Source organism: Heptranchias perlo, unplaced genomic scaffold (genome assembly GCF_035084215.1).
Source record: "Heptranchias perlo isolate sHepPer1 unplaced genomic scaffold, sHepPer1.hap1 HAP1_SCAFFOLD_117, whole genome shotgun sequence".
NCBI classification, from domain to species: domain Eukaryota; kingdom Metazoa; phylum Chordata; class Chondrichthyes; order Hexanchiformes; family Hexanchidae; genus Heptranchias; species Heptranchias perlo.
The window spans coordinates 1,690,904-1,712,902 of NW_027138396.1; the positions used below are offsets into that span (position 1 = coordinate 1,690,904).

Here is a 21,999-nt window from a genome sequence, read left to right on the forward strand (position 1 = left end):
CTGTTCTGTCTGTGTGTGGTGTGTATAATTAGAGATTGTGATTCCCGTTCTGTCTGTGTGTGGTGTGTATAATTAGATATTGTGATTCCAGTTCTGTCTGTGTGTGGTGTGTATAATTAGAGATTGTGATTCCCGTTCTGTCTGTGTGTGGTGTGTATAATTAGAGATTGTGATTCCCGTTCTGTCTGTGTGTGTGGTGTGTATAATTAGAGATTGTGATTCCAGTTCTGTCTGTGTGTGGTGTGTATAATTAGAGATTGTGATTCCCGTTCTGTCTGTGTGTGGTGTGTATAATTAGAGATTGTGATTCCCGTTCTGTCTGTGTGTGGTGTGTATAATTAGAGATGGTGATTCCAGTTCTGTCTGTGTGTGGTGTGTATAATTAGAGATTGTGATTCCAGTTCTGTCTGTGTGTGGTGTGTTTAATTAGTGATTGTAATTCCAGTTCTGTCTGTGTGTGGTGTGTATAATTAGAGATTGTGGTTCCAGTTCTGTCTGTGTGTGGTGTGTACAATTAGAGATTGTGATTCTGTTCTGTCTGTTTGTGGTGTGTATAATTAGAGATTGTGATTCCCGTTCTGTCTGTGTGTGGTGTGTATAATTAGAGATTGTGATTCCCGTTCTGTCTGTGTGTGGTGTGTATAATTCGAGATTGTGATTCCAGTTCTGTCTGTGTGTAATGTGTATAATTGGAGATTGTCATTCCCGTTCTGTCTGTGTGTGGTGTGGAAATTAGAGATTGTGATTCCAGTTCTGTCTGTGTGTGTGGTGTGTATAATTCGAGATTGTGATTCCAGTTCTGTCTGTGTGTGGTGTGTATAATTAGAGATTGTGATTCCAGTTCTGTCTGTGTGTGGTGTGTATAATTAGAGATTGTGATTCCCGTTCTGTCAGTGTGTGGTGTCTATAATTAGAGATTGTGATTCCCGTTCTGTCTGTGTGTGTGGTGTGTATAATTAGAGATTGTGTTTCCAGTTCTGTCTGTGTGTGGTGTGTATAATTAGAGATTGTGTTTCCAGTTCTGTCTGTGTGTGGTGTGTATAATTAGAGAATGTGTTTCCAGTTCTGTCTGTGTGTGGTGTGTATAATTAGAGAATGTGTTTCCAGTTCTGTCTGTGTGTGGTGTGTATAATTAGAGATTGTGTTTCCAGTTCTGTCTGTGTGTGGTGTGTATAATTAGAGAATGTGTTTCCAGTTCTGTCTGTGTGTGGTGTGTATAATTAGAGATTGTGATGCCAGTTCTGTCTGTGTGTGGTGTGTATAATTAGAGATTGTGATTCCACTTCTGTCTGTGTGTGGTGTGTTTAATTAGTGATTTTAATTCCAGTTCTGTCTGTGTGTGGTGTGTATAATGAGAGATTGTGATTCTGTTCTGTCTGTGTGTGGTGTGTATAATTAGTGATTGTGATTCCCGTTCTGTCTGTGTGTGGTGTGTGTAATTAGAGATAGTGATTCCCGTTCTGTCAGTGTGTGATGTGTATAATTAGAGATTGTGATTCCCGTTCTGTCTGTGTGTGTGGTGTGTATAATTAGAGATTGTGATTCCCGTTCTGTCTGTGTGTGTGGTGTGTATAATTAGAGATTGTGATTCCCGTTCTGTCTGTGTGTGTGGTGTGTATAATTAGAGATTGTGATTCCCGTTCTGTCTGTGTGTGTGATGTGTATAATTAGAGATTGTGATTCCCGTTCTGTCTGTGTGTGTGGTGTGTATAATTAGAGATTGTGATTCCAGTTCTGTCTGTGTGTGTGGTGTGTATAATTAGAGATTGTGATTCCCGTTCTGTCTGTGTGTGTGGTGTGTATAATTAGAGATGGTGATTCCAGTTCTGTCTGTGTGTGGTGTGTATAATTAGAGATTGTGATTCCAGTTCTGTCTGTGTGTGGTGTGTTTAATTAGTGATTGTAATTCCAGTTCTGTCTGTGTGTGGTGTGTATAATTAGAGATTGTGGTTCCAGTTCTGTCTGTGTGTGGTGTGTACAATTAGAGATTGTGATTCTGTTCTGTCTGTTTGTGGTGTGTATAATTAGAGATTGTGATTCCCGTTCTGTCTGTGTGTGGTGTGTATAATTAGAGATTGTGATTCCCGTTCTGTCTGTGTGTGGTGTGTATAATTCGAGATTGTGATTCCAGTTCTGTCTGTGTGTAATGTGTATAATTGGAGATTGTCATTCCCGTTCTGTCTGTGTGTGGTGTGGAAATTAGAGATTGTGATTCCAGTTCTGTCTGTGTGTGTGGTGTGTATAATTCGAGATTGTGATTCCAGTTCTGTCTGTGTGTGGTGTGTATAATTAGAGATTGTGATTCCAGTTCTGTCTGTGTGTGGTGTGTATAATTAGAGATTGTGATTCCCGTTCTGTCTGTGTGTGTGGTGTGTATAATTAGAGATTGTGTTTCCAGTTCTGTCTGTGTGTGGTGTGTATAATTAGAGATTGTGTTTCCAGTTCTGTCTGTGTGTGGTGTGTATAATTAGAGAATGTGTTTCCAGTTCTGTCTGTGTGTGGTGTGTATAATTAGAGAATGTGTTTCCAGTTCTGTCTGTGTGTGGTGTGTATAATTAGAGTTTGTGTTTCCAGTTCTGTCTGTGTGTGGTGTGTATAATTAGAGAATGTGTTTCCAGTTCTGTCTGTGTGTGGTGTGTATAATTAGAGATTGTGATGCCAGTTCTGTCTGTGTGTGGTGTGTATAATTAGAGATTGTGATTCCACTTCTGTCTGTGTGTGGTGTGTTTAATTAGTGATTTTAATTCCAGTTCTGTCTGTGTGTGGTGTGTATAATGAGAGATTGTGATTCTGTTCTGTCTGTGTGTGGTGTGTATAATTAGTGATTGTGATTCCCGTTCTGTCTGTGTGTGGTGTGTGTAATTAGAGATAGTGATTCCCGTTCTGTCAGTGTGTGATGTGTATAATTAGAGATTGTGATTCCCGTTCTGTCTGTGTGTGTGGTGTGTATAATTAGAGATTGTGATTCCCGTTCTGTCTGTGTGTGTGGTGTGTATAATTAGAGATTGTGATTCCCGTTCTGTCTGTGTGTGTGGTGTGTATAATTAGAGATTGTGATTCCCGTTCTGTCTGTGTGTGTGATGTGTATAATTAGAGATTGTGATTCCCGTTCTGTCTGTGTGTGTGGTGTGTATAATTAGAGATTGTGATTCCAGTTCTGTCTGTGTGTGTGGTGTGTATAATTAGAGATTGTGATTCCCATTCTGTCTGTGTGTGTGGTGTGTATAATTAGAGATTGTGATTCCCGTTCTGTCTGTGTGTGGTGTGTATAATTAGAGATTGTGATTCCCGTTCTGTCTGTGTGTGGTGTGTATAATTAGAGATTGAGATTCCAGTTCTGTCTGTGTGTGGTGTGTATAATTAGAGATTGTGATTCCCGTTCTGTCTGTGTGTGGTGTGTATAATTAGTGATTGTGATTCCCGTTCTGTCTGTGTGTGGTGTGTATAATTGGAGACTGTGATTCCAGTTCTGTCTGTGTGTGGTGTGTTTAATTAGTGATTGTAATTCCAGTTTTGTCTGTGTGTGGTGTGTATAATTAGAGATTGTGATTCCAGTTCTGTCTGTGTGTGTTGTGTATAATTAGAGATTGTGATTCTATTCTGTCTGTGTGTGGTGTGTATAATTAGAGATTGTGATTCTATTCTGTCTGTGTGTGGTGTGTATAATTAGAGATTGTGATTCCAGTTCTGTCTGTGTGTGATGTGTATAATTAGAGATTGTGATTCTGTTCTGTCTGTGTGTGGTGTGTATAATTAGAGATTGTGATTCCAGTTCTGTCTGTGTGTGATGTGTATAATTAGAGATTGTGATTCTGTTCTGTCTGTGTGTGGTGTGTATAATTAGAGATTGTGATTCCCGTTCTGTCTGTGTGTGGTGTGTATAATTAGAGATTGTGATTCCAGTTCTGTCTGTGTGTGGTGTGTATAATTAGAGATTGTGATTCCCGTTCTGTCTGTGTGTGGTGTGTATAATTAGAGATTGTGATTCCCGTTCTGTCTGTGTGTGTGGTGTGTATAATTAGAGATTGTGATTCCAGTTCTGTCTGTGTGTGGTGTGTATAATTAGAGATTGTGATTCCCGTTCTGTCTGTGTGTGGTGTGTATAATTAGAGATTGTGATTCCCGTTCTGTCTGTGTGTGGTGTGTATAATTAGAGATGGTGATTCCAGTTCTGTCTGTGTGTGGTGTGTATAATTAGAGATTGTGATTCCACTTCTGTCTGTGTGTGGTGTGTTTAATTAGTGATTGTAATTCCAGTTCTGTCTGTGTGTGGTGTGTATAATTAGAGATTGTGGTTCCAGTTCTGTCTGTGTGTGGTGTGTACAATTAGAGATTGTGATTCTGTTCTGTCTGTGTGTGGTGTGTATAATTAGTGATTGTGATTCCAGTTCTGTCTGTGTGTGATGTGTATAATTAGAGATTGTGATTCCCGTTCTGTCTGTGTGTGGTGTGTATAATTAGAGATTGTGATTCCCGTTCTGTCTGTGTGTGATGTGTATAATTAGAGATTGTGATTCCCGTTCTGTCTGTGTGTGGTGTGTATAATTAGAGATTGTGATTCCCGTTCTGTCTGTGTGTAATGTGTATAATTAGAGATTGTGATTCCCGTTCTGTCTGTGTGTGGTGTGTATAATTCGAGATTGTGATTCCAGTTCTGTCTGTGTGTAATGTGTATAATTGGAGATTGTCATTCCCGTTCTGTCTGTGTGTGGTGTGGAAATTAGAGATTGTGATTCCAGTTCTGTCTGTGTGTGTGGTGTGTATAATTCGAGATTGTGATTCCAGTTCTGTCTGTGTGTGGTGTGTATAATTAGTGATTTTAATTCCAGTTCTGTCTGTGTGTGGTGTGTCTCATGAGAGATTGTGATTCTGTTCTGTCTGTGTGTGGTGTGTATAATTAGAGATTGTGATTCCAGTTCTGTCTGTGTGTGAAGTGTATAATTAGAGATTGTGATTCCCGTTCTGTCTGTGTGTGGTGTGTACAATTAGAGATTGTGATTCCAGTTCTGTCTGTGTGTGGTGTGTATAATTAGAGATTGTGATTCCAGTTCTGTCTGTGTGTGGTGTGTATAATTAGAGATTGTGATTCCCGTTCTGTCTGTGTGTGGTGTGTACAATTAGAGATTGTGATTCCAGTTCTGTCTGTGTGTGGTTTGTATAATTAGAGATTGTGATTCCCGTTCTGTCTGTGTGTGGAGTGTATAATTAGAGATTGTGCTTCCCGTTCTGTCTGTGTGTGGTGTGTATAATTAGAGATTGTGATTCCCGTTCTGTCTGTGTGTGTGGTGTGTATAATTAGAGATTGTGATTCCCGTTCTGTCTGTGTGTGGTGTGTATAATTAGAGATTGTGATTCCCGTTCTGTCTGTGTGTGGTGTGTATAATTAGAGATTGTGATTCCCGTTCTGTCTGTGTGTGTGGTGTGTATAATTAGAGATTGTGTTTCCAGTTCTGTTTGTGTGTGGTGTGTATAATTAGAGATTGTGATTCCAGTTCTGTCTGTGTGTGGTGTGTTTAATTAGTGATTGTAATTCCAGTTTTGTCTGTGTGTGGTGTGTATAATTAGAGATTGTGATTCCAGTTCTGTCTGCGTGTGGTGTGTATCATTAGAGATTGTGATTCCACTTCTGTCTGAGTGTGGTGTGTTTAATTCGTGATTGTAATTCCAGTTCTGTCTGTGTGTGGTGTGTATAATTAGAGATTGTGATTCCAGTTCTGTCTGTGTGTGTGGTGTGTATAATTAGAGATTGTGATTCCAGTTCTGTCTGTGTGTGGTGTGTATCATTAGAGATTGTGATTCCAGTTCTGTCTGTGTGTGGTGTGTATAATTAGAGATTGTGATTCCACTTCTGTCTGTGTGTGGTGTGTTTAATTAGTGATTGTAATTCCAGTTCTGTCTGTGTGTGGTGTGTATAATTAGAGATTGTAATTCCCGTTCTGTCTGTGTGTGATGTGTATAATTAGAGATTGTGATTCCTGTTCTGTCTGTGTGTGGTGTGTATAATGAGAGATTGTGATTCCCGTTCTGTCTGTGTGTGGTGTGTATAATTCGAGATTGTGATTCCAGTTCTGTCTGTGTGTGATCTGTATAATGAGAGATTGTGATTCCCGTTCTGTCTGTGTGTGGTGTGTATAATTAGAGATTGTGATTCCCGTTCTGTCTGTGTGTGGTGTGTATAATTGGAGATTGTGATTCCCGTTCTGTCTGTGTGTGTGGTGTGTATAATTAGAGATTGTGATTCCAGTTCTGTCTGTGTGTAATGTGTATAATTAGAGATTGTGATTCCCGTTCTGTCTGTGTGTGGTGTGTATAATTCGAGATTGTGATTCCAGTTCTGTCTGTGTGTCATGTGTTTTATTGGAGATTGTGATTCCCGTTCTGTCTGTGTGTGGTGTGGAAATTAGAGATTGTGATTCCAGTTCTGTCTGTGTGTGTGGTGTGTATAATTCGAGATTGTGATTCCAGTTCTGTCTGTGTGTGGTGTGTATAATTAGAGATTGTGATTCCAGTTCTGTCTGTATGTGGTGTGTATAATTAGTGATTGTGATTCCCGTTCTGTCTGTGTGTGGTGTGTATAATTCGAGATTGTGATTCCCGTTCTGTCTGTGTGTGTGGTGTGTATAATTAGAGATTGTGTTTCCAGTTCTGTCTGTGTGTGGTGTGTACAATTAGAGATTGTGATTCCAGTTCTGTCTGTGTGTGGTTTGTATAATTAGAGATTGTGATTCCCGTTCTGTCTGTGTGTGGAGTGTATAATTAGAGATTGTGCTTCCCGTTCTGTCTGTGTGTGGTGTGTATAATTAGAGATTGTGATTCCCGTTCTGTCTGTGTGTGTGGTGTGTATAATTAGAGATTGTGATTCCCGTTCTGTCTGTGTGTGGTGTGTATAATTAGAGATTGTGATTCCCGTTCTGTCTGTGTGTGGTGTGTATAATTAGAGATTGTGATTCCCGTTCTGTCTGTGTGTGTGGTGTGTATAATTAGAGATTGTGTTTCCAGTTCTGTTTGTGTGTGGTGTGTATAATTAGAGATTGTGATTCCAGTTCTGTCTGTGTGTGGTGTGTTTAATTAGTGATTGTAATTCCAGTTTTGTCTGTGTGTGGTGTGTATAATTAGAGATTGTGATTCCAGTTCTGTCTGCGTGTGGTGTGTATCATTAGAGATTGTGATTCCACTTCTGTCTGTGTGTGGTGTGTTTAATTCGTGATTGTAATTCCAGTTCTGTCTGTGTGTGGTGTGTATAATTAGAGATTGTGATTCCAGTTCTGTCTGTGTGTGTGGTGTGTATAATTAGAGATTGTGATTCCAGTTCTGTCTGTGTGTGGTGTGTATCATTAGAGATTGTGATTCCAGTTCTGTCTGTGTGTGGTGTGTATAATTAGAGATTGTGATTCCACTTCTGTCTGTGTGTGGTGTGTTTAATTAGTGATTGTAATTCCAGTTCTGTCTGTGTGTGGTGTGTATAATTAGAGATTGTGATTCCCGTTCTGTCTGTGTGTGATGTGTATAATTAGAGATTGTGATTCCTGTTCTGTCTGTGTGTGGTGTGTATAATGAGAGATTGTGATTCCCGTTCTGTCTGTGTGTGGTGTGTATAATTCGAGATTGTGATTCCAGTTCTGTCTGTGTGTGATCTGTATAATGAGAGATTGTGATTCCCGTTCTGTCTGTGTGTGGTGTGTATAATTAGAGATTGTGATTCCCGTTCTGTCTGTGTGTGGTGTGTATAATTAGAGATTGTGATTCCCGTTCTGTCTGTGTGTGTGGTGTGTATAATTAGAGATTGTGATTCCAGTTCTGTCTGTGTGTAATGTGTATAATTAGAGATTGTGATTCCCGTTCTGTCTGTGTGTGGTGTGTATAATTCGAGATTGTGATTCCAGTTCTGTCTGTGTGTCATGTGTTTTATTGGAGATTGTGATTCCCGTTCTGTCTGTGTGTGGTGTGGAAATTAGAGATTGTGATTCCAGTTCTGTCTGTGTGTGTGGTGTGTATAATTCGAGATTGTGATTCCAGTTCTTTCTGTGTGTGGTGTGTATAATTAGAGATTGTGATTCCAGTTCTGTCTGTATGTGGTGTGTATAATTAGTGATTGTGATTCCCGTTCTGTCTGTGTGTGGTGTGTATAATTCGAGATTGTGATTCCCGTTCTGTCTGTGTGTGTGGTGTGTATAATTAGAGATTGTGTTTCCAGTTCTGTCTGTGTGTGGTGTGTATAATTAGAGATTGTGATTCCACTTCTGTCTGTTTGTGGTGTGTTTAATTAGAGATTGTGATTCCAGTTCTGTCTGTGTGTGGTGTGTATAATTAGTGATTGTGATTCCCGTTCTGTCTGTGTGTGGTGTGTGTAATTAGAGATAGTGATTCCCGTTCTGTCAGTGTGTGATGTGTATAATTAGAGATTGTGATTCCAGTTCTGTCTGTGTGTGGTGTGTATAATTAGAGATTGTGATTCCAGTTCTGTCTGTGTGTGGTGTGTATAATTAGAGATTGTGATTCCAGTTCTGTCTGTGTGTGGTGTGTATAATTAGAGATTGTGATTCCAGTTCTGTCTGTGTGTGGTGTGTATAATTAGAGATTGTGATTCCAGTTCTGTCTGTGTGTGGTGTGTATAATTAGAGATTGTGATTCCAGTTCTGTCTGTGTGTGTGGTGTGTATAATTAGAGATTGTGATTCCCGTTCTGTCTGTGTGTGGTGTGTATAATTGGAGATTGTGATTCCAGTTCTGTCTGTGTGTGGTTTGTACAATTAGAGATTGTGATTCCAGTTCTGTCTGTGTGTGGTTTGTATAATTAGAGATTGTGATTCCCGTTCTGTCTGTGTGTGGAGTGTATAATTAGAGATTGTGATTCCCGTTCTGTCTGTGTGTGGTGTGTATAATTCGAGATTGTGATTCCAGTTCTGTCTGTGTGTAATGTGTATAATTAGAGATTGTGATTCCCGTTCTGTCTGTGTGTGGTGTGTATAATTAGAGATTGTGATTCCAGTTCTGTCTGTGTGTGGTGTGTACAATTAGAGATTGTGATTCCCGTTCTGTCTGTGTGTGGTGTGTATAATTAGAGATTGTGATTCCCGTTCTGTCTGTGTGTGTGATGTGTATAATTAGAGATTGTGTTTCCAGTTCTGTTTGTGTGTGGTGTGTATAATTCGAGATTGTGATTCCACTTCTGTCTGTGTGTGGTGTGTTTAATTAGTGATTGTAATTCCAGTTCTGTCTGTGTGTGGTGTGTACAATTAGAGATTGTGATTCCAGTTCTGTCTGTGTGTGGTGTGTATCATTAGAGATTGTGATTCCACTTCTGTCTGTGTGTGGTGTGTTTAATTAGTGATTGTAATTCCAGTTCTGTCTGTGTGTGGTGTGTATAATTAGAGATTGTGATTCCAGTTCTGTCTGTGTGTGGTGTGTATCATTAGAGATTGTGATTCCAGTTTTGTCTGTGTGTGGTGTGTATAATTAGAGATTGTGATTCCCGTTCTGTCTGTGTGTGGAGTGTATAATTAGAGATTGTGATTCCCGTTCTGTCTGTGTGTGGTGTGTATAATTAGAGATTGTGATTCCCGTTCTGTCTGTGTGTGATGTGTATAATTAGAGATTGTGATTCCAGTTCTGTCTGTGTGTGGTGTGTATAATTGGAGATTGTGATTCCACTTCTGTCTGTGTGTGGTGTGTTTAATTAGTGATTGTAATTCCAGTTCTGTCTGTGTGTGGTGTGTATAATTAGAGATTGTGATTCCAGTTCTGTCTGTGTGTGGTGTGTATCATTAGAGATTGTGATTCCAGTTTTGTCTGTGTGTGGTGTGTATAATTAGAGATTGTGATTCCCGTTCTGTCTGTGTGTGGTGTGTATAATTAGAGATTGTGATTCCCGTTCTGTCTGTGTGTGATGTGTATAATTAGAGATTGTGATTCCAGTTCTGTCTGTGTGAGGTGTGTTTAATGAGAGATTGTGATTCCCGTTCTGTCTGTGTGTGGTGTGAAAAATTCGAGATTGTGATTCCAGTTCTGTCTGTGTGTGATCTGTATAGTGAGAGATTGTGATTCCCGTTCTGTCTGTGTGTGGTGTGTATAATTAGAGATTGTGATTCCCGTTCTGTCTGTGTGTGGTGTGTATAATTAGAGATTGTGATTCCCGTTCTGTATGTGTGTGTGGTGTGTATCATTAGAGATTGTGATTCCAGTTCTCTCTGTGTGTGGTGTGTACAATTAGAGATTGTGATTCCCGTTCTGTCTGTGTGTGTGGTGTGTATAATTAGAGATTGTGATTCCAGTTCTGTCTGTGTGTGGTGTGTATAATTAGAGATTGTGATTCCCGTTCTGTCTGTGTGTGGTGTGTATAATTAGAGATTGTGATTCCCGTTCTGTCTGTGTGTGGTGTGTATCATTATAGATTGTGATTCCAGTTCTGTCTGTGTGTGTGGTGTGTATCATTAGAGATTGTGATTCCCGTTCTGTCTGTGTGTGGTGTGTATAATTAGAGATTGTGATTCCAGTTTTGTCTGTGTGTGATCTGTATAATAAGAGATTGTGATTCCCGTTCTGTCTGTCTGTTGTGTGTATAATTAGAGATTGTGATTCCCGTTCTGTCTGTGTGTGGTGTGTATAATTAGAGATTGTGATTCCCGTTCTGTCAGTGTGTGGTGTGTATAATTGGAGATTGTGATTCCCGTTCTGTCTGTGTGTGGTGTGTATAATTAGAGATTGTGATTCCAGTTCTCTCTGTGTGTGGTGTGTACAATTAGAGATTGTGATTCCCGTTCTGTCTGTGTGTGTGGTGTGTATAATTAGAGATTGTGATTCCAGTTCTGTCTGTGTGTGGTGTGTATAATTAGAGATTGTCATTCCCGTTCTGTCTGTGTGTGGTGTGTATAATTAGAGATTGTGATTCCCGTTCTGTCTGTGTGTGGTGTGTATCATTATAGATTGTGATTCCAGTTCTGTCTGTGTGTGTGGTGTGTATAATTAGAGATTGTGATTCCCGTTCTGTCTGTGTGTGGTGTGTATAATTAGAGATTGTGATTCCAGTTTTGTCTGTGTGTGATCTGTATAATAAGAGATTGTGATTCCCGTTCTGTCTGTCTGTTGTGTGTATAATTAGAGATTGTGATTCCCGTTCTGTCTGTGTGTGGTGTGTATAATTAGAGATTGTGATTCCCGTTCTGTCAGTGTGTGGTGTGTATAATTGGAGATTGTGATTCCCGTTCTGTCTGTGTGTGGTGTGTATAATTAGAGATTGTGATTCCAGTTTTGTCTGTGTGTGGTGTGTATCATCAGAGATTGTGATTCCCGTTTTGTCTGTGTGTGTTGTGTACAATTAGAGATTGTGATTCCCGTTTTGTCTTTGTGTGGTGTGTATAATTAGAGATTGTGATTCCCGTTCTGTCTGTGTGTGGTGTGTATAATTAGAGATTGTGATTCCAGTTCTGTCTGTTTGTGGTGTGTGTAATTAGAGATTGTGATTCTGTTCTGTCTGTGTGTGCTGTGTGTAATTAGAGATTGTGATTCCAGTTCTGTCTGTGTGTGTTGTGTATAATTAGAGATTGTGATTCCAGTTCTGTCTGTGTGTGGTGTGTGTAATTAGAGATTGTGATTCTGTTCTGTCTGTGTGTGCTGTGTGTAATTAGAGATTGTGATTCCAGTTCTGTCTGTGTGTGTTGTGTATAATTAGAGATTGTGATTCCCGTTCTGTCTGTGTGTGTTGTGTATAATTAGAGATTGTGATTCCCGTTCTGTCTGTGTGTGTTGTGTATAATTAGAGATTGTGATTCCCGTTCTGTCTGTGTGTGTTGTGTTTAATTAGAGATTGTGATTCCAGTTCTGTCTGTGTGTGTTGTGTATAATTAGAGATTGTGATTCCAGTTCTGTCTGTGTGTGTTGTGTATAATTAGAGATTGTGATTCCCGTTCTGTCTGTGTGTGTTGTGTATAATTAGAGATTGTGATTCCAGTTCTGTCTGTGTGTGTTGTGTATAATTAGAGATTGTGATTCCCGTTCTGTCTGTGTGTGTTGTGTATAATTAGAGATTGTGATTCCCGTTCTGTCTGTGTGTGTTGTGTTTAATTAGAGATTGTGATTCCCGTTTTGTCTGTGTGTGGTGTGTATAATTAGAGATTGTGATTCAAGTTCTGTCTGTGTGTGGTGTGTATAATTAGAGATTGCGATTCTGTTCTGTCTGTGTGTGGTGTGTATAATTAGAGATTGTGATTCCAGTTCTGTCTGTGTGTGGTCTGTATATTTAGAGATTGTGATTCTGTTCTGTCTGTGTGTGGTGTGTATAATTAGTGATTGTGATTCCCGTTCTGTCTATGTGTGGTGTGTATAATTAGAGATTGTGATTCCTGTTCTGTCTGTGTGTGGTGTTTATAATTAGAGATTGTGATTCCCGTTCTGTCTGTGTGTGATGTGTATAATTAGAGATTGTGATTCCCGTTCTGTCTGTGTGTGGTGTGTATAATTAGTGATTGTGATTCCCGTTCTGTCTGTGTGTGTAATGTGTATAATTAGAGATTGTGATTCCAGTTCTGTCTGTGTGAGGTGTGTATAATTAGAGATTGTGATTCCCGTTCTGTCTGTGTGTGTGATGTGTATAATTAGAGATTGTGATTCCCGTTCTGTCTGTGTGTGATGTGTATAATTAGAGATTGTGATTCCCGTTCTGTCTGTGTGTGGTGTGTATAATTAGAGATTGTGATTCCCTTCCTGTCTGTGTGGTGTGTATAATTAGTGATTGTGATTCCCGTTCTGTCTGTGTGTGGTGTGTATAATTAGAGATTGTGATTCCCGTTCTGTCTGTGTGTGGTGTGTATAATTAGAGATTGTGATTCCAGTTCTGTCTGTGTGTGGTGTGTATAATTAAAGATTGTGATTCTATTCTGTCTGTGTTTGGTGTGTATAATTAGAGATTGTGATTCCCGTTCTGTCTGTGTGTGGTGTGTATAATTAGAAATTGTGATTCCAGTTCTGTCTTTGTGTGGTGTGTACAATTAGAGATTGTGATTCCCGTTCTGTCTGTGTGTGGTGTGTATAATTAGAGATTGTGATTCCCGTTCTGTCTGTGTGTGGTGTGTACAATTAGAGATTGTGATTCCCGTTCTGTCTGTGTGTGGTGTGTATAATTAGAGATTGTGATTCCCGTTCTGTCTTTGTGTGGTGTGTATAATTAGAGATTCTGATTCCAGTTCTGTCTGTTTGTGGTGTATAATTAGAGATTGTGATTCCCGTTCTGTCTGTGTGTGATGTGTATAATTGAGATTGTGATTCCCGTTCTGTCTGTGTGTCGTGTGTATAATTAGAGATTGTGATTCCCGTTCTGTCTGTGTGTGGTGTGTATAATTAGAGATTGTGATTCCAGTTCTGTCTGTGTGTGTGGTGTGTATAATTAGAGATTGTGATTCCAGTTCTGTCTGTGTGTGGTGTGTATAATTAGAGATTGTGATTCCCGTTCTGTCTGTGTGTGGTGTGTATAATTAGAGATTGTGATTCCAGTTCTGTCTGTGTGTGGTGTGTGTACAATTAGAGATTGTGATTCCCGTTCTGTCTGTGTGTGGTGTGTACAATTCGAGATTGTGATTCCAGTTCTGTCTGTGTGTGTGTGGTGTGTATAATTAGAGATTGTGATTCCAGTTCTGTCTGTGTGTGGTGTGTATAATTAGAGATTGTGATTCCAGTTCTGTCTGTGTGTGATGTTTATAATTAGAGATTGTGATTCCCGTTCTGTCTGTGTGTGGTGTGTACAATTAGAGATTGTGATTCCCGTTCTGTCTGTGTGCGGTGTGTATAATTAGAGATTGTGATTCCCGTTCTGTCTGTGTGTGGTGTGTATAATTGGAGATTGTGATTCCAATTCTGTCTGTGTGTGGTGTGTATAATTAGAGATTGTGATTCCAGTTCTGTCTGTGTGTGGTGTGTATAATTAGAGATTGTGATTCCAGTTCTGTCTGTGTGTGGTGTGTATAATTAGAGATTGTGATTCCCGTTCTGTCTGTGTGTGGTGTGTATAATTAGAGATTGTGATTCCCGTTCTGTCTGTGTGTGGTGTGTATAATTAGAGATTGTGATTCCCGTTCTGTCTTTGTGTGGTGTGTATAATTAGAGATTGTGATTCCAGTTCTGTCTGTTTGTGGTGTATAATTAGAGATTGTGATTCCCGTTCTGTCTGTGTGTGATGTGTATAATTAGAGATTGTGATTCCCGTTCTGTCTGTCTGTGGTGTGTATAATTAGAGATTGTGATTCCCGTTCTGTCTGTGTGTGGTGTGTATAATTAGAGATTGTGATTCCAGTTCTGTCTGTGTGTGTGGTGTGTATAATTAGAGATTGTGATTCCAGTTCTGTCTGTGTGTGGTGTGTATAATTAGAGATTGTGATTCCCGTTCTGTCTGTGTGTGGTGTGTATAATTAGAGATTGTGATTCCAGTTCTGTCTGTGTGTGGTGTGTATAATTAGAGATTGTGATTCCCGTTCTGTCTGTGTGTGGTGTGTATAATTAGAGATTGTGATTCCCGTTCTGTCTGTGTGTGGTGTGTATAATTAGAGATTGTGATTCCCGTTCTGTCTGTGTGTGGTGTGTATAATTAGAGATTGTGATTCCCGTTCTGTCTGTGTGTGGTGTGTATAATTAGAGATTGTGATTCCAGTTTTGTCTGTGTGTGGTGTGTATAATTAGAGATTGTGATTCTATTCTGTCTGTGTGTGGTGTGTACAATTAGAGATTGTGATTCCCGTTCTGTCTGTGTGTGGTGTGTACAATTAGAGATTGTGATTCCAGTTCTGTCTGTGTGTGTGGTGTGTATAATTAGAGATTGTGATTCCAGTTCTGTCTGTGTGTGGTGTGTATAATTAGAGATTGTGATTCCCGTTCTGTCTGTGTGTGGTGTGTATAATTAGAGATTGTGATTCCAGTTCTGTCTGTGTGTGGTGTGTATAATTAGAGATTGTGATTCCAGTTCTGTCTGTGTGTGGTGTGTATAATTAGAGATTGTGATTCCCGTTCTGTCTGTGTGCGGTGTGTATTATTAGAGATTGTGATTCCAGTTCTGTCTGTGTGTGGTGTGTATAATTAGAGATTGTGATTCCAGTTTTGTCTGTGTGTGGTGTGTATAATTGGAGATTGTGATTCTATTCTGTCTGTGTGTGGTGTGTACAATTAGAGATTGTGATTCCCGTTCTGTCTGTGTGTGGTGTGTATAATTAGAGATTGTGATTCCCGTTCTGTCTGTGTGTGGTGTGTATAATTAGAGATTGTGATTCCCGTTCTGTCTGTGTGTGGTGTGTATAATTAGAGATTGTGATTCCAGTTCTGTCTGTGTGTGGTGTGTTTAATTAGAGATTGTGATTCCAGTTTTGTCTGTGTGTGGTGTGTACAATTAGAGATTGTGATTCCAGTTCTGTCTGTGTGTGGTGTGTATAATTAGAGATTGTGATTCTATTCTGTCTGTGTGTGGTGTGTACAATTAGAGATTGTGATTCCCGTTCTGTCTGTGTGTGGTGTGTACAATTTGAGATTGTGATTCCAGTTCTGTCTGTGTGTGTGGTGTGTATAATTAGAGATTGTGATTCCAGTTCTGTCTGTGTGTGGTGTGTATAATTAGAGATTGTGATTCCCGTTCTGTCTGTGTGTGGTGTGTACAATTAGAGATTGTGATTCCCGTTCTGTCTGTGTGTGGTGTGTATAATTAGAGATTGTGATTCCCGTTCTGTCTGTTTGTGGTGTGTACAATTAGAGATTGTGATTCCCGTTCTGTCTGTGTGCGGTGTGTATAATTAGAGATTGTGATTCCCGTTCTGTCTGTGTGTGTGGTGTGTATAATTAGAGATTGTGATTCCAATTCTGTCTGTGTGTGGTGTGTATAATTAGAGATTGTGATTCCAATTCTGTCTGTGTGTGGTGTGTATAATTAGAGATTGTGATTCCTGTTCTGTTTGTGTGTGGTGTGTATAATTAGACATTGTGATTCCCGTTCTGTCTGTGTATGGTGTGTATAATTAGAGATTGTGATTCCCGTTCTGTCTGTTTGTGGTGTGTACAATTAGAGATTGTGATTCCCGTTCTGTCTGTGTGCGGTGTGTATAATTAGAGATTGTGATTCCCGTTCTGTCTGTGTGTGTGGTGTGTATAATTAGAGATTGTGATTCCGATTCTGTCTGTGTGTGGTGTGTATAATTAGAGATTGTGATTCCCGTTCTGTCTGTGTGTGGTGTGTGTAATTAGAGATTGTGATTCCCGTTCTGTCTGTGTGTGGTGTGTATAATTAAAGATTGTGATTCCAATTCTGTCTGTGTGTGGTGTGTATAATTAGAGATTGTGATTCCCGTTCTGTCTGTGTGTGGTGTGTATAATTAGAGATTGTGATTCCAGTTCTGTCTGTGTGTGGTGTGTATAATTAAAGATTGTGATTCCAATTCTGTCTGTGTGTGGTGTGTATAATTAGAGATTGTGATTCCCATTCTGTCTGTGTGTGGTGTGTATAATTAGAGATTGTGATTCCAGTTCTGTCTGTATGTGATCTGTATAATTATTGACTGGTACTGTGACTAATATTGTCTCACCTTTTATGCATGAACCCAGATTTCTCTTTCCCTTTTTTTAACCTGCACTCACACCTTTAAATGTGTCGGTATCGGAACCCCCAGATGTTTTTTTTCCTCTATTTGGCATTTTAACGTTTCGGGCCAAACTCCTTTCACTGTTTTTAGAAAGTGCTGCTACACGTTCCACCGCATTAAACTGTGTGTGGGTTCAAATAATCCACCTTCTCCAGCATTCCCTTCATACCCGTTGACAGCAACACGAAATGAAATTCAGAAGAGTGAAGAAAGAGAAAAAAAAAGGAAAGGTCAGAATGTGGATCGGATAGAGTTGATCCCATTAATTTTGCCAGTTCTGGTTATCCTCCTCCTACAAGTCATTGCCTCGAAATAGAATCAGGCACCTCATCTGTCCCGTCTGCTCTTCAAACTTGGTCAGGCACTGGAATATGTGAAAGTATGGACAGATCAAGTTATCTGGCCCGTTGAGCCACATCCTTCCACAAAGATTGCACAATGTTTCCTGTCAAGGGCTCCGCTGAGGCAGGTGAAACATAGGGAAAACTTTCAAGGGGGTGAGGCTCTCCCTGTGATGTTTCTCCCTGATCCTTTTGGGTAATTTGGTGAAACTCCAGAACACCAATTCCACTGTACAATCTGTCTTCGTTCACAGACATCAGTCCTGTGGCTGCAACATGGAAGGAGCCATCGCGTTCAATACGGTGTTCACTTATCGCCCTCTCTGCTTCACCTCAGAACCTTTCACTAACCTTTGCATTAGTTACTTCCTTTGGGAGTCTGTTGGACATGTCTTACACTCCAGTCTCTCTACAGCTGGCTCAATTTGTAATTGTGTCCTTCACCTCTACTTTTATAATTTAAATTAAATAATTATCTTGCATCTTCATTGTATTTACATGCACCTATATAGAACCATAGAACAGAAGGAGGCCATTCAGACCCTCATGTCTGTGCTGGCTCTTTGCTGAAGGAATACAAAGCTGAACCCCCTCCCCTGCTGTCTCCCCATAACCCTGTATCTTCCTCAACTTCAAATACTTATCCAATTTTCCCTTAAGTGATGCTTAAACCACTCCCTGTGGCAAAGCATTCTGTGATCCAACAACCCTCAATATGAAGACATTTCTCCTCACCTCTCCCTCACTTCCTTGATAACAATTTTAAATTGATGACCATTCATCACTGATTCTCCAGCCAGAGGAAATAGTCTATCCCGATTCATCCTATCAAGACCCATCATCATTTTAAAAACCTCCTCTTCGCCTTCCCTGCTTCAGTGAAAATAGTCCCAGTATCTCAAATTGCTCTGCAAAACTCGAGTTCCCCATCCCTGGGATCATCCATGCTGCTCAGTGTTTTTGAAGACCTGAAACTTGTCCTCTCTCAATGTTGTGATCTTTGGGGAAACAAATTAAGTTCAGTAGGCGAATTTAGGGTTTTAAATCACAGAATTATCTTTGTTACTTTTCTCCAAACCATCTCAGTGCGTAAATGACCTTTTGACGGTTCCGTGCCCGAACTAGTTAACTGGTCAGTGAGCGACCACTCTCCCTTGCTGACTAAAGTCCACCATAGTTACCATTGAAATCTCACCACCCTGGGAACAGTCAGTTTCACTCAATTGTGTTCAAGTTTTCCCTGATAAAGCAGAAGGAGCTAATTCATTACCCCCGCCCCTTTCTGGATACTGACTCGACTTTCTGCCAATTGCTTCTCGACATTCCTAACAGGTTATTAATTGGATACCATCCAACGTGTTGTGTGGCACTGCCACCGTGCTAAATGGGATAGATTCAGAACAGATCTAGCAGCTCAAAACTGGGCATCCATGAGGTGCTGTGGGCCATCAGCAGCAGCAGAATTGTATTCCAGCACAATCTGTAACCTCATGGCCCAGCATATTCCTCACTCTACCATTACCAACAAGCCAGGGGATCAACCCTGGTTCAATGAGGAGTGTAGAAGAGTATGCCAGGAGCAGCACCAGGCGTACCTAAAAATGAGGTGCCAACCTGGTGAAGCTACAACTCAGGACTACATGCATGCTAAACAGCGGAAGCAACATGCTATAGACAGAGCTAAGCGATTCCACAACCAACGGATCAGATCAAACATCTGCAGTCCTGCCACATCCAGTCATGAATGGTGGTGGACAATTAAACAACTAGCGGGAGGAGGAGGCTCTGCAAACATCCCTATCCTCAATGTTGGCAGAGTCCAGCACGTGAGTGCAAAAGACAAGCCTGAAGCCTTTGGAACCATCTTCAGCCAGAAGTGCCAAGTGGATGATCCATCTCGGCCTCCTCCCGATATCCCCACCATCACAGAAGCCAGTCTTCAGCCAATTCGATTCACTCCACGTGATATCAAGAAACGGCTGAGTGCACTGGATACAGCAAATGCTATGGGCCCCGACAACATCCCAGTTGTAGTGCTGAAGACTTGTGCTCCAGAACTAGCTGCACCTCTAGCCAAGCTGTTCCAGTACAGCTACAACACTGGCATCTACCCGACAATGTGGAAAATTGCCCAGGTATGTCCTGTCCACAAAAAACAGGACAAATCCAATCCGGCAAATTACCGCCCTATCAGTTTACTCTCAATCATCAGCAAAGTGATGGAAGGTGTATTCAACAGTGCTATCAAGCGGCACTTACTCACCAATAACTGCTCACCAATGCTCAGTTTGGGTTCCGCCAGGACCACTCGGCTCCAGACCACATTACAGCCTTGGTCCAAACATGGACAAAAGAGCTGAATTCCAGAGGTGAGGTGAGAGTGACTGCCCTTGACATCAAGGCAGCATTTGACCGAGTGTGGCACCAAGGAGCCCTAGTAAAATTGAAGTCAATGGGAATCAGGGGGAAAACTCTCCAGTGGCTGGAGTCATACCTAGCACAAAGGAAGATGGTAGTGGTTGTTGGAGGCCAATCATCTCAGCCCCAGGATATTGCTGCAGGAGTTCCTCAGGGCAATGTCCTCGGCCCAACCATCTTCAGCTGCTTCATCAATGACCTTCCCTCCATCATAAGGTCAGAAATGGGAATGTTCGCTGATGATTGCACAGTGTTCAGTTCCATTCGCAACCCCTCAAATAATGAAGCAGTCCGAGCCCGCATGCAGCAAGACCTGGACAAAATCCAGGCTTGGGCTGATCAGTGGCAAGTAACATTCGTGCCAGACAAATGCCAGGCAATGACCATCTCCAACAAGAGAGAGTCTAACCACCTCCCCTTGACATTCAACGGCATTACCATCGCCGAGTCCCCCACCATCAACATCCTGGGGGTCACCATTGACCAGAAACTTATCTGGACAGCCATATAAATACTGTGGCTACAAGAGCAGATCAGAGGCTGGGTATTCTGTGGCGAGTGATTCACCTCCTGACTCCCCAAAGCCTTTCCACCATCGACAAGGCACAAGTCAGGAGTGTGATGGAATCCTCTCCACTTGCTTGGATGAATGCAGCTCCAACAACACTCAAGAAGCTCGACGTCATCCAGGACAAAGCAGCCCACTTGATTGGCACCCCATCCACCACCCTAAACATTCACTTCCTTCACCACCGGCACACTGTGGCTGCAGTGTGCACCATCCACAGGATGCACTGCAGCAACTCGCCAAGGCTTCTTCGACAGCACCTCCCAAACCCGCGACCTCTACCACCTGGAAGGACAAGGGCAGCAGGCACATGGGAACAACACCACCTGCACGTTCCCCTCCAAGTCACACACCATCCTGTCTTGGAAATATATCGCCGTTCCTTCATCATCACTGGGTCAAAATCCTGGAACTCCCTTCCTAACAGCACTGTGGGAGAACCGTCACCACACGGACTGCAGCGGTTCAAGAAGGCGGCTCACCACCACCTTCTCAAGGGCAATTAGGGATGGACAATAAATGCCGGCCTCGCCAGCGACGCCCACATCCCATGAACGAATAAAAAAAAAACAGGTTTATAATTAACAAAATGAAATTCTTTGTAACAGCAATAGATTATTTTACTTAAAATGTAACCAATGTCATGTTTCTCAGATTGTCTTCAACCATTATATTATAGGTTGATCTTTTAAAGAATTTCATGTTTGTAAAATTAATGCAGTTAAAAATCTTAAAAGACCATTGCAGTTGATTACAGAGCATCCCCTGACCATTATAGCAGAGAGAGTACCTTTAATAGCAGAAATCATGGCCCACGACTGTCCGAATGCACTCCCGCCATAAATCCTGTGGTAAGCCCAGGAACTAGGCTGGGACCCACCTTGGTCAGCCTTCTCCACTAGTTTCCATGGGGTCTTGTTTGGGTGGAATCTTTGCCCAATCCAAACAAGGTCACATATATCAGAGAGGACATGCCCAAGGGAGAGTCCTGCCCAAGGGAGAGCCTTGCCTCAGGGAGGGTGCTACCCATGGGAGTGTCCTGCCCAAGGGAGTGTCCAGCCCAAGGGAGTGTCCAGCCCAAGGGAGTGTCCTGCCCAAGGGAGTGTCCAGCCCAAGGGAGTGTCCAGCCCAAGGGAGTGTCCTGCCCAAGGGAGTGTCCAGCCCAAGGGAGTGTCCAGCCCAAGGGAGTGTCCTGCCCAAGGGAGTGTCCAGCCCAAGGGAGTGTCCAGCCCAAGGGAGATCCTGCCCAAGGGAGATCCTGCCCAACGCACGTCCAGCCAGGCAAGAAGTTTCTTCGTTGCTGGTCTGGGATCCAGCAAGAGAAAGAAGGCAAAGTGGCCTTGCCTGGGACTCAGGCTGCCAAATGTAAGAGTTCAGCCCACTTTACAAGAGGGCCGATAGACTCTGACCACAAGGCTTCTGTGTCTGGAGATGCTGGCTGGACGCCCGAGATGCACTCTTAATGGTACACTGCCAGCAATTCTGTATATGGATGACCTCTCCCTGACCTCCCATACTCAGGTGAGGTCAGGAGAAGAGTTCGCTCACAGACACATCCCAGCATTTAAGCCAGGATATCAGCCCAGTGTATTTTTGACCCACATATTAGTTTGCTGGTTTAATTTCAGTTTGTAAATTGCCAATTGTAGGGATGTTGAAGAATCAGATTCTTCTGAAACTTCCTGTGACACTCACGATATGTTTTCATTTTCAGCGGTGTCAATATGAAATATGCAACTATGAAAATATTCAAGAGTATATGTGCTCCGCCCTTCACTCATATGTTCTCGCGTGTAAAGCCCGGGGGATACGGTTGACAGGCTGGATGAGTCACGTGAAAGTCTGCAGTACGTATGGATTTAAGAGAAAAACTATGACCAACCTTAGCTTTCCAAAACTGGTTGAGAGATGAGTGTTCATTCATTCCATAGGACGACCATTGTTCAAGGTTAAAGGGTTAATTGGATTCATTGGAAGGTGTGGTGATATAGGCTGTTGTCAGAGATACGGACACAGAGGCCAAAATTCCTGATTTGGGAGGGTGGAAATGATGACTTGCGACAGGCAGA

The 21,999-nt window shown here is 41.5% G+C and overlaps 1 protein-coding gene across 1 annotated transcript in view; it reads left to right on the top strand.

Annotated features, from left to right (window-relative positions):
• LOC137307999 (mucin-6-like) overlaps nucleotides 1-21,777 on the top strand; it is a gene marked incomplete at its 3' end in the record, with an annotated part of 353,656 nt that extends 331,879 nt beyond the window's left edge. Inside the window, exon 14 of the mRNA XM_067976969.1 lies at nucleotides 21,645-21,777. Coding sequence (XP_067833070.1) covers nucleotides 21,645-21,777 — 133 coding nt within the window. The remainder of the gene's footprint in view (nucleotides 1-21,644) is intronic.
• Between the last annotated feature and the right edge of the window lie 222 nt (nucleotides 21,778-21,999).